General features: G+C 39.0%; 1 protein-coding gene across 1 annotated transcript in view; it reads left to right on the top strand.

The window, feature by feature from the left end:
• Positions 1 to 13,090, top strand: part of LOC150083652 (aryl hydrocarbon receptor protein 1-like) — a 282,715-nt gene that overhangs the window by 195,464 nt on the left and 74,161 nt on the right. The window contains exon 7 of the mRNA XM_090378555.1: positions 2,857 to 2,963. Within this exon, the coding sequence (XP_090234681.1) occupies positions 2,857 to 2,963 (107 nt within the window). The remainder of the gene's footprint in view (positions 1 to 2,856; positions 2,964 to 13,090) is intronic.

Raw genomic sequence — 13,090 nt, 5'->3', positions numbered from 1 at the left:
AAGTAAGTGTTCGAAGTTTCTTCCACGGGCTACAATGCACGCCTCACATCTCCGACGCATGGACATCCGAACATTCTGGAATACTCCAGGCGAATTTCGAATTTCTTCGGCAGCTACTGCGATTCTTGCAACCAGCTCCTCAGCATTGTCAACAGGGGTGTCATAAACTAGCGATTTCATATGACCGTGAAAATTCCTTCACCGCCCAGATATGGTCGTTATGCGTGTTGAAAATTCCTTCCCTTGTGAAGGAATTTTCACGGTCATATGAAATCGCTAGTTTATGACACCCCTGTTGACAATGCTGAGGAGCTGGTTGCAAGAATCGCAGTAGCTGCCGAAGAAATTCGAAATTCGCCTGGAGTATTCCAGAATGTTCGGATGTCCATGCGTCGGAGATGTGAGGCGTGCATTGTAGCCCGTGGAAGAAACTTCGAACACTTACTTTAATCCATGTACCTTTTGCTTCTTTTCATGTATTATTAAAACGCTTTCTCACTTACGGTCTCTTTTCTTTATGGTGCTTCTGTGTACAACACCGCTTCAGGAAAGCATTTCCGACCCCACATTGCTATATGATTTCGAGTTGTCAGGATGTACCCTACCCCTCTTAGAAGTTCTGAAACGTTTAACTGAAACACCCTGTATACAACTGCTATGGATAAGGTAAAGGTTGATGTTTACTATCCAGCGATGAATGGGCACGGCAGGATTTCTATAGAGTTATAGGGAACTATTAATTCTATTTTGAACAGGACTGTTCCAAAATATGACAGGAGAGATGAAAATTAAAAACATTAGGAGATAAGCAGTATGTACGATCTTATATTCCTGAAGACGATGAATTAATACTGGAAATGATAGAATTAGAGTGATGTGGTGGCCAGGATGAGATTAGGTAAATTCACCCCCTCCCCCCCGAATCGACTTGGTGGAACCTGCAGTGACTAATAGATTGAAGTTAGACCAAGAGTAATTAGGATTATTTAATAAATGTATGAAGGAAGGGAAAGTTTCCAAGGAAATGGAAAATTTTCTTCCAATTTGGAATTTGTATATGTAAAAAATAGGAGACTGGATTTCATTTTTTTTCCCTATTACATCGCATTGATGATAAATTTGAAATACGTTTAGGTGATATTAGTATACCAGGCTTGAGGGATGGATTGTCTACTGGAACCAGTCAAATATAGGCTATTATTGGATTAAATAATTAAGAGAAAGAGGGTTTTCGATGGCTAGTCTGCTTAGCAGCAGGGTATACCTCAAATTGGTTCAGGCTGGAAACCACATGCCTGCCAATAGTCGGGGGTGTAGGCTAAAAGACCAGGCTTTGGATACATAAGATTTGGAGTTAATGGGGTTTTTTTTGGGGGGGGGGGTTCTATTATTTAGTTTCGTGTGTTTTGTAATATTTTAGAGTTAAAAATACAATTACAAGATAAATAACAGTGTTATAACAATGTTTTGGTCGTATGCGCTTATTTCTCGGGGGGCCTTTGCTATAAGTACTCCAAATGACATGAGATGCACAAGAACACCGTGAAATGACTACAATTGCTGTTCATAGAACATCTTCCATACACTTGCAATGAAAAATTTACGCGACCTGACAACCTTCTGGTACACTTGGTAAGAGATAGTTGTATAGCACTAAGTATTTGTTCTTCAACATTTGCAGTTCGTCGAAATCTACCTCTACCAGCATTTATATAATGGTTTATTCTTAATGGTATACATGTGTAACTAAGTGGTTTCTCCACATCAGCAAATGTTTTACAATTTGTTACTTTACTGAGTTGGATTTTTCGGTGTAACACTATGACTTCGTAATTCTTATCTGTTTAATAATAGCCATAATACGCCAACTAGGCAGTAGTCATGGCACCTGAAACTCAAGTAACAAATAAGTTGACACGGCTAATACGTACTCTACTACACTGGTTACTCATAACCGAGTAATTGGTATGATTTATGTAGTAAGACAATCTTTCATCCAAGGGTCACACTGTGGACATTGTATTCGCTGGAAGAAATAAGACTTTTATGTTGTTCACCTGCACATTCGATGAGCTGTACAGTTATATGAGGTAAGTAGCCTAGTGGTCAGGCGCGCGGGTGCATAAGTACACGTGCCTTGAGTGACCGGGATTCAAGCCCGTGACTTCTGAATACGGTGCTGTTTCTTGTTATTCTGTCTATCTTGTGAACTCCTCTGACCGTTTGGTCGTCCCGGAATATAAACAGAAAATTAATTTTCTCGCTGCTGACACGTATTTTTTGTTTAAGTCCATTTTACGCAGTCATATTTTTATGACAAATTTGAACATAAAATGTTTTGCCATGTGGTTTTGTAATTTATAATTAATATCCAGGAAATAGCGCTTTTGAATTATAATGTTTACTTATTTATTTTTATTATTATTGTTTTATTTTATTTATTTATTATTATTATTTTTTTTTATTTTTTGAAATTTAGGATGGAATTTAGTCATTAAATTTCATGACAATCCGTCCAATGAGGAATCGAGTTGTCAGAAGAATACAACAGGCGCTTTACACATATGCGAATACGTCTAAAAAGTCATTTCCCACTTGGCGGCTATACTGTAATCTAAAGAAACTTTACTCTTACTTTAGCAAGACAAACTAATTCATAACTAACTGAACTGTTCATCAATCACTGCCATTCTTAAATTATTCAAATGATGAAAATCTCATATGTGTCTTTTTGTTTTTTAAAGAAAACATACACTTTACTTATCCTTTTTTGCATTAACTTAAAATTTTAGAAACTGTTTTTAATTGATTCCTAAAGCTTTTCACTAATTTCCGTATGCACTGTTTGCCTTCTAGGGGAAAGCAACTACTTGGGTATTCTGATGGAGAGCTCTCTGACAAGGGAGGATACGATCTAGTCCATTTCGATGATCTCGCCTACGTAGCCAGCGCTCATCAAGAACGTAAGTTTGATTGATTTCTATCATAAATAATGTACATAAGTACTGATACCTGTGAAGCTGGCCACCTCCGAAGAGTGGAAAATAAAGTTGACTAAAACGGTGGTTTCGTTTTTGCTGAAGCAATACAAGATGAGAAGGTTCGACGTAGTCAATCTATCTTATCTCGAACTTTAAAGGTCGGGATAAGATGGATTTACTAGTTATTATAGATTGAATTTCCAGAAATATTACAGATAGATCTATATATAATATTGCTGAAAAATATTAATGGTAAAATATTAATAACATCAAAATTGAAACTATTATTGAAGTGAAATTATATGTTGTGGGATATCATTTATCCAAAATGATTGGGACTGATTGGCCGAATAACTGATTTTCGCTCACCTTATTTTTTTAGAAATTGTCGATCTCCTTGCTCTATATGCAATCTTCAAACTGATGTTATATTAATAATATTAATTATGTCACTAGTGAATAGCATTTCACGTTTACGCTTCGTAGATATTTTTGCAAAACAACTGAAGCGACTTGATACGGATCACCAGGCCACAGGTTGCGATAAAGCGAAGAGTCAGTTAACGTAATCGAACTTTAAATATGTATTAAAAATCAAACGGAAATACATTATATGCACAACATTCTTATTCCCAACGTCTCTTCTCAAGGCAAGTTCCATGTAAACAGAATACCGAACATCGACAAACTTCCCACGCCATCAATAAATTATAGTAAAAATAAAAAAGGTAAACTGCAACCATTATCAACCCACTGCAGGATGGAAGCCTCCTCAACAACTCATGCTGAGTGAAATGGACCATAATCTGCCACGCTGGTCTAGTGCGGGTTGGCAGATCGACCGTATTTAGCAGTCAGGGACTTGAACCCGGTCTACTCAAAGAGCGTGTGCTACTGCACTCCCGCTCCTGACCACTCGGCTACGGGGGCCTCAGCCCAAATTATAGTATGATAGTATAAAACCACAAACAGGAATTATTGGCCAGTATTTTATAAACATTTATATTACTTGGTCATAAAAGGGAGAAAAAACATTTGTTCTGCCACCTGATATTGCTAAACGAAGCTAAGCCTTCTCATAAATTTGCTTTATTATTAAAATATTCTCTTGATTTTTAAGGAGTCCTTATGTGCTGTAATGTAATAACTAGATCGTATGTATAGCTTAGCTATACAAAAATTAGGATAAGCTATACATACGATTTAGTTATTAAAATGTTTTTTAACTGGTGTAAAAAAAATCAATGAACCTATGGACAAAGAGCATATGTGGGTGGCGCTATGTGACATTTCCTTGATGGATATGAATAATCATCATCCACTTCAATGTTCTATGCGCAACGTGAAATTTTTTTATAGCATCGGCAACAAAGAACAGCTGAGACAAAAACGTATAGTTCAAGTGAAGTTACCACCTGTGATTTGAATAGGTTTCAAATTTCATAAGACATCTTACTTTTAGTTGTCAGATAGCAGTACTGTAGTGTGTTCTATGGTTGCTAACTAAGGCGGAAAGTGCATAATCATAGTTCGTTTTAGCGAAATGTTTGTTTGCTTTCACAGAATCTGCTTCAGACGCCTTTAGAATAAAATAAAAATTGCATGTGAGCTTTTCCGAAACTTTAACTTTTGCGATTTGAAAATATCGATGACTTTTCTTTGTGCGCAGCACAAAAAGGGAAGTCATTTCGAAATCTGTTGAGTTGTATTGGGTTGTTTAAGGCAAATGCTGAGGTAACTAAATCCACAAAGTGTTAATTTATTGTATCTATAAGGTTAGAGGTGTTATTAGTTCAGTGTTTAGGTAGGTGGTAGATGTCAGAGTGCCCGGCACATAGATGACTGGACCCAGGGTAGCTCAAAGCATGACACTGCCACCACCCACTTGTTTTCGTCCCAAAGTGCATCCAGGCGCCATCACTTCCCCAGGTAAACGACGCACACGTACCCGGCCGTCCACATAGTGCAACAGGAAATGTGACTCATTGGACCAGAATACCTTCTTCCAATCACTCAAGGTCCAGTTTCGATGCTCGCGTCGAAACTGGACCTTGTTCGCCGACGGTTCACCGGCGGCGGCGCTTTCGCCAGTCACCATGGTTAGCATGGGCACTCGGAGCGGCCTGCGGCTATGCAGCCCCATTTTCAGCAGGGTTCGATGTACTGTGTGTTGTGACACATTACTCCCATCACCAGCATTCCAATTACCAGCGAGTTGCACCACAGTCGCCCTTCTGTTGCCACGTACCATTTGTGAGAGCCTTCGCTCACTTTGAGCATCAGTGAGCCGTGGTCGTCCAACACCTCGTCAGCGGTTCGTGGGTTTCCTTTCTCAGACCACTTTCGGTAAGTACTAACCACGGCTGACCGTGAGCATCCCACCAGCAGTGCGTTTCGGATATGCTCTGACCCAGTCGTCTGGCCATTACAATTTGTTTTTGTCAACCTCGCTTAAGTCTGCTGCCTTTCCCATCTGAAGAACAAGAATAACACTGATTAACGCAGCTCAGTATCAGGTGTTTTTTATACCGTGTCCCGACCCGCGCACCCACCGTAGTTCACCTACAGTTGCTTCGATTTCCATAATGACTCACTGGTCATAATGTTTTGTTCATCAGTGTAAATTATGCATGTTCTGCAGTCGATTTGCCTATATTTGACCAAACTGGTCAAATGTAGAAAAAAATCGTGCTACCTATTTTTAAGGCTAACTCAGCCACGTTGTGAAAAAAGCCCATAATTCCTTGCGTTCGTTGGCGGGATTCGAACCCGGGTCTTTTCCATCTGGTGTGGAGAGAAAGCTGCTTATATCAACTGTGCAGGTATTCGAGGGCACTAAGTATGCGCCAATCAACTTCATAAATTTAGTTCTTAAATGCATATATATTAATTTCTTTATGCCTTTTCAATTCAATTCAATTTTTTTTTTTTACATATATATGTAAATATATACAAGTAACTGTTCAGCGTAGCGGCGGCACTTGGAACAGAGTTCAACTCTGCCAGTATTGTTTACATAATGCTGTAGTTTGGTCAAATGTAGATCCCATGTGGTTTGTATGTGCGTTTGCGCGGTAGCACAGTGGTATCGTCACCGTCCTCCCCATACCGGGTGGAAAAGGCCCGGGTTCGAATCCCGTCGATGACGCAGGAACTTTAATGGGCTTTTTCACTCCGTGGCTGAGTTAGTCGGTCTCAGGCGGAGATAGCAAGGTTTTTCTCCCCAGAAACTGGGGCTTTTTGTCCAGAAAAACAGACAAATCGACCGTAGACCACACGCAATTAACAGACATAAGACACACAGCATGTCAGATGAATTTAATTATTCGAGTGGCCTAAAAATAATAATTTGTTTTTTTTTGGTTTGTATGTGGCATCTTAACTGGGCAGCAGCAAAGCGGTATCCACCCTCTGCACCAGGAGGTGGGCCTTAATTGGCTAAAATGGGGAAGATCCCGCACCCACCGAAGGCAGTAAAAAATCGGTGGATGCCAGCATATTTCTCTAGTTGCACATACTAGAGAAAAAAAAAAAGAAAGAAAGAAAGAAAGAAATAAGTCACTGAAGGCTTCGTGAATTTCAGTATTACTAATTATAATCCTGAAAAGCAAGCAGGATGCAAGAAGAAAGTTTCAATTCACAATTATGCGTGGTTGGAACTGTTGAAATTGGACACAGTTTAATCAAAACGTTTACATTGTCAGGCGAGAATAGCGGAACATTTTCCAAAAGGGAGGCGCCTCCGTAGCCAGGTGGGCAGGCGCAGCAGTACGTAGCACACGCTTCTTGATCAGACCGAGATTCGAGCCCGTGACCACCAAATACGGAGGATGCGGAAAGGTCAGGAAATGACCACCACATATCCCCGGAGCAATATGGCCTTAGTTGCTAATGCTCCTAAAAACCAAATAACAACATCCAAAAGGGAATTTCTTAAGTCACAATAATAAGGGCAGTGGAAGACAACGTGCGCCCAGTCTTCTCGCTGCTGACAAAGGCAAGTGTCATTATTTTCTAAACCGAACTGAACAAGTTTCGATTTGGTGGAACCGTGTCCAGTGATGAGAAAAGACGTGTAGATATTAGGAGAGAACCAAGATAACATTTTTCGATCAGAAGCAAACAGTACATGATCGATTAACTTGTATATGACTCTGCCCTTGACTGACGCGGTCCAATGATCTTGCCAGTTGTTATTAAGTTTCGACAAGATACGCCTCTTTTCCTGCTTAAAATAACTTGAACAGTTTGCAGTAATACCAGCAAATTCCATCGGCAATGCGTGCTTAAGATGATAATAGAACGATCTGAATATAAGATTAAAATCTAAAGGCAATGTCCCACCTATTACTTGTCGGGCATCCATAGAAACTGTCCTGCAGGCACGTAGCATACAAAGCAGCATTGAGCGCTGAAGAGAGTACAGTTTAAGTCGAAACTTAACAGTTTTAACAAGCTCAAACCACATAGGAGAACCACAAGCGACAACTAGAAGAAACACAGCTTTGTAGTAGAGCAAGAGCATCTTCCTGCCAAGACCCCCAGTCAGATTTAGAGATTCTCACTATGGCCATAGTAAATTTCTTGACCTTCTCAAGAAGTTGTTGATGTGTAGGGTGAAGTCTAGTCGGTCATCTAGAACAACACCAAGATATTTTGGACGTAGGGTATTTGCCATCAATCTTAATCCTAGGAGGGCGGTTCGGATTAAACTGATGGTTAAATGACATCATCTTGGTTTGCGCCAGAGATATTTTAAGCTTGTTTTGTTTAGTCCATGCAATTAGGTCCAGAAAGAGTGTAGACGCCTTGGTTTCAAGCTGAGTTCTTGAACATCCGGAAACAATAAGAATCGAGTCGTCCGCGTAGGCGATTGGGTGGGTGAACTCAAATTTCCTGATAAGCCATCTATTTAAAACAATGTTCCAAAACAGACGTGCCAGGACAGATCCTTGAGGGCATCCATGCGAGAGAGAGACCTACTAATTTTCTGATTTTAAATTATACTTGGATAAACCTGTCTCTGAAGTAAGTCCGGATGACCTGATAATGCTGCATCGCACACTTAACAGTACGCAGAGCTTCAAATACGCTTTCCCACCACACGGAATCGAACGCACCTTCGAAAAAATCAATGAAGACAGCTAAATGGTAATTCGAGTCCAAGTTCTTAATATGTTTCTTTACTTTTAATAAAGCGTCCTCACAACATTTTCCCTTGATAAATCTGAATTGGTGAGTCGAAAATGATTTCTGATTATGAAATAACCTGTAATTTTATGGTAAAGCATTCACTCAAATAGCTTACCTAATATTCACTCAAACAGCTTACCTAATATTCACTCAAATAGCTTAAGTTTGAAAGAAGGAAAATAGGACGGAAAGATTTTGGATGTGCAGCTGGCTTGCCCGAATTTTTCATGAGCTTCACCAGGGCCGTTTTCCACAAATGTCATTTAGCAGACATTTGTTAAACAAATTTAACAGAACATTAGGGAACATTTCACCTAACTTCATTATTACAACATTTTCGATCAAATCCGGTCCAGGACATATAGAAAAGCTGAGTTTTTTCAGTGCTGTTTGCAACTCAGGTAATATAAAAAGATCTGTTTCCAGGCTGGTAGAATATTCAGAATTAATTTTGAGAACAGATGATTGAAAGTAGTTATCAGAGGAACAGTCATCGACAGGAAACAAGCCGTCAAGAATACCATTAACAGTCTCGTTTGTAACCAGTTTATCTCCAGAGATTTTATATAGAAAACTCCATGGATAAGAATTTCCAGTTTTTCCAACAAAAGCTTGCCACGTTAGAATCTTTTGCTCATTGGTTTCTTTATTATTTCAGTGCACGATAATCCCTCTTTAGTCCGGTAACAGTGGGCTTCCGCCAGGAACGATGGCGTTGAAACAGCCTTCTGGCACAATGTACTCTCTTTCTCAGGTCAGACAGGTGAGGGTTTCACCAGGGTACAGAAAATGGCCGAATTTTCTTTCTTCTAGTTCAGGGGTGGCCAACTTAATTTGTGATGCGATCTACTTTTTTTCTTCAAAATGTGCCGCGATCTACTGTCTCAAGAATTTCATTGCACATGGTTAAAAAAGTTAACAACAACACATATTGAAAAATGTTCTTTATAAATTTTAAAATTAAATACAGTTCAGAATTCTTGTTTTAAATTCATACCTATTTAAAATTTTAATTTATGTGAAGTTTGTGTCTTAATGTCATCTGCCAAGCTTTCAAAATCGGAGATATATTGTGATAACGCCAACTGTAAAGAATCTTCCGTATGCAAGTCCGTTAAGAGTAGAGCGATTCTTCGTCTGTTCGTTTCAAACACGAAAACACATAGACATGTGGAACCAAAACAGCAATTTAAAAGTTCACTGCATTTTTTTTCCATTTGGGTACTTTTCTCGGCAAACATATTTCCAAAAGTCTTTTTCTGATTATCTAGCTTTTAGGAAGATATCGTTTCGCAATGTAATAATTTCATTTTCAAGCAATATTTTCTTCATGTGAAAAATCTCGGCGATTTTTTCTGCAATTTTTGGATAAGAAATATATTGAACTTCAATTGTTTTAAAATCGCTGAATCTGGTTTCAAAATCATCCACAACTTTCTCAATTTCAGAAACATATTTCTCACTATTAAATTCAAAAACAGGATATTTTTGCAAATGATCTTGCATATTTGCAAAATGATGGAATCTTTTTTCTTTTAGATCCTTAGCCATTGTCAAAAATTTATATTTATATGCAGAAATACTACTAATCATGTCACCCACATTTTTATTTTTTCCTTGTAATTCCAAATTCGGATCACTTAATTTACTGGTAAAATATGCCAAAAAAGTCAGATCACACAACTAAACTGCATTTTGTAGCTGCTGATAATCATCTCCCCTTTGATCAACAAAATTTTTAATTTCATTCTGCAAATTTCAAATTCTCTGTAGAAACTTACTCCGACTCAGCGACCTCACATCTGTTGTATAATATCATATCTGGTTCATTTTCATCGAGTTGCATTTTGAAAAGTCTCCTTTGAAGAGATTGTCCTCTGATGGAATTCACGATTTTGAAAGCTATAACACTTTTAGTATTCAATCTTTTTGTGGCTAACACTTGTTGGCGGATGATACAGTGGGAACTCTAAAAATCTGGGAATTCATCATCCTTTGGCAAAATGCGATGAATCCGTTAAGATTCCCTGTCATTGCTTTAGTTCCATCTGTTGTTATTGATATGAGTTTAAATAATGGTAATTTAATTTTTTTTTCAATAAAATTTTTGAATTCGTTAAATATATCAAGACCTCTAGTTTTTTCTTTTAACGAAACCATACCGAGCAGTTATTCTCTAGTGGCAGAATCATCGAAAGCCATACGAATGAAAACGAGCAATTGAGCTGTATCATTGACATATGTATGACATATGACATAGGGTATGTCTGCCAGGGGCAAAGGTTGATGACGTTGTAGAGCGGATATCATCTTTTAAGGGCACAAAAGGTGATATAGTTGTACACATTGGCACTAATGATATTAAGAGTAGGAGACCAGCGGAATTACTTAACAAGTACAGGTCACTGTTGAAAAAAAGCCGTGAAGTAGGGTTGAATTTGAAAGTGTCTGCAATTCTGCGCAGACACGATAGGAGGGAGTATATGATGATAGCCTCGTCGATCAATTCGGCCCTGGAAAGATTGTGCAAGGCTCAAGGGGTAGAATTTTTTTCAGCCTGGACTGTACTTGTTAACAGAAAAGATTGCTTCTACAGGGATGGGATACACTTAAATAGAAAGGGTGCAAGAATATTTGCTGATGCTATCGAGGCAGTGTTAGGCGGGTCGGAAAACTGCTAGCTTGGGGGGAGACAAAGACAAATAGATTAACAGTAGCCACTGGCAGAGGTGAAAGGGATTCTTGCACTGCTTCTATTGGAATGAGCAGAAGCCTGAAAAACAATATGCAGGATATTTCAGATACTGCTGGAAGTCATTGCGGTACAAGTAAACACATGGGTTGTGTTAGGGTAGCTAAGAATAGAAACAGGTGCATGTATACTTGCGTGTACACCAATGCTAGGAGTTTAGTAAATAAATTTGATGAATTTGAGGTTTTGCTCAAAACATCAAAGGCAGATATTGTTGGGATATCAGAGACATGGTGTCACACAGATATAAGGAATGCAGAACTGGAATTTGGGGAGTACAACGTCTACAGAAAGGATAGACAGGATAGGAAGGGAGGAGGGGTTATGCTATTAGTTAAAAAACAAATAAAATCCAAGGAAGTGAAGCCAGTCGACATCGATGGACAGGGCAGTGTCGAGTCAGTTTGGTGTGACATAAGCATGGGTAAATCAAAATTGAGAGTAGGAGTGTGCTATAGGCCTAATGACTCTGATGAGTATAATAAGATAATGTACAGGGAAATAGAATGGGCCAGTAAATCAGAGAGTCTTATAATGGGGGATTTTAATTTCCCAGATATTGACTGGAATTTGTGGGTTGGTCACTCATACACTAGCAAGGCTTTTGTGGATTTATTGGATGATTGTTTTCTACACCAGCATGTTCGGGAGGCAACTAGAGGGAGTAATACTCTTGATCTGATTATCAGTAGTGATTCTTCATGCATTAAGAATCTGCAGATAAAGGAACCACTAGGTGGCAGTGATCACAGTGTGCTGAAGTGGGATTTACTCAAGGAGGTAACTACCATCAGAGGTAAAGGGAAGGGTTTTTGCTTTCGTAAAGGCGACTATGATGGGCTGAGACAGTATTTAAATTCTATACAGTGGGACCAACTGATGATGTTACCAACAGCAAATTCAAAATGGGAAGCATTCAAGGAACTAATCTTCGAAGCTACCAGGCTTTACATACCAACCAAGAAATATTGTTCAAGGTTCAGGTCTAAATGGTTGTCAGATGAACTAATGAGTCATATGGCAGAAAAGAAAAATGCATGGGATACATACAAATTAATGGGTGACATGGAAGCCTATGATAGATATAAGTTGGTCTGTAACCAAGTCACAAAGGAGATTAGGCAGGCAAAGGCAGATTATGAGAAATCCTTGGCGAAGGATTCAAAGAAAAACAGAAAAGAGTTCTTTACCTATTTAAACTCAAGAAGGAAAGGGATGAATCAGATTGGTCCACTGGATGTTGATGGTTCAACAGTTGAGGATTCTGCTCAGGTGGCTAACAATCTAAACGAGTATTTTGCATCTACATTCACACATGAGGAGTTATTCAGGAAGGGGAATGTCGTAGGTGAAGTAAACATTGGCAGTGAGCTAGATGATTTTCTAATAACTTAGAGGAAAGTGGAGGAGAAATTGTTGAGGATAAACATAAAAAAGGCACCCGGGGTGGATGGGATCTATACAGTTATATTAAAGGAGGCAGCAAAGGAAGTAAGCAAACCCCTAGCCATAATTATGAGAGCTTCTTTGGACTCAGGGGAGGTACCCATAGACTGGAGATGTGCAAATGTAACCCAATTCACAAAGGAGGATCAAAGGCTGACACAAGTAATTATAGACCTGTTAGTTTAACTTCGGTTCCAGGAAAATTAATGGAGGCACTGGTTAAAGAAGCACTGCAGGATCATCTGGACAAGAATTCAGTTATAGCTCAGACACAGCATGGTTTTGTTAAGGGCAGGTCTTGTCTGACCAATTTGATTGGATACTATGATATAGTCACAAAAGAACTGGATGCAGGGAATAACTTTGATATTATATATTTGGATCTTAGAAAGGCTTTTGATACTGTTGCGCATGGAAGACTGCTGCACAAATTGGAGCAGTGTGGCATTGGAGGCAAATTGCTGCTATGGATAAAGGGATGGTTGAGTGGCAGAAGACAGAGAGTGGTAATCAATGGACACTGCTCAACGTGGACTAACGTTATTAGTGGAGTTCCTCAGGGTTCAGTGTTGGATCTATTGTTGTTTTCTGTATTTATAAATGATATAGATGATGGTATATCAAGCTTAATGTCCAAGTTTGCAGACGATACAAAGGTTGGCAGGGTTGTTAAGGACACTACTGATGCTGTGCTGCTGCAACAGGATCTGGAAAGGTT

The sequence above is a fragment of the Mastigoproctus giganteus genome, chromosome 7 (assembly GCF_048544385.1).
Source record: "Mastigoproctus giganteus isolate SK-2022 chromosome 7, ASM4854438v1, whole genome shotgun sequence".
Taxonomy (NCBI): Eukaryota; Metazoa; Arthropoda; class Arachnida; order Uropygi; family Thelyphonidae; genus Mastigoproctus; species Mastigoproctus giganteus.
This window is presented reverse-complemented; position numbering and strand designations above follow the sequence as displayed.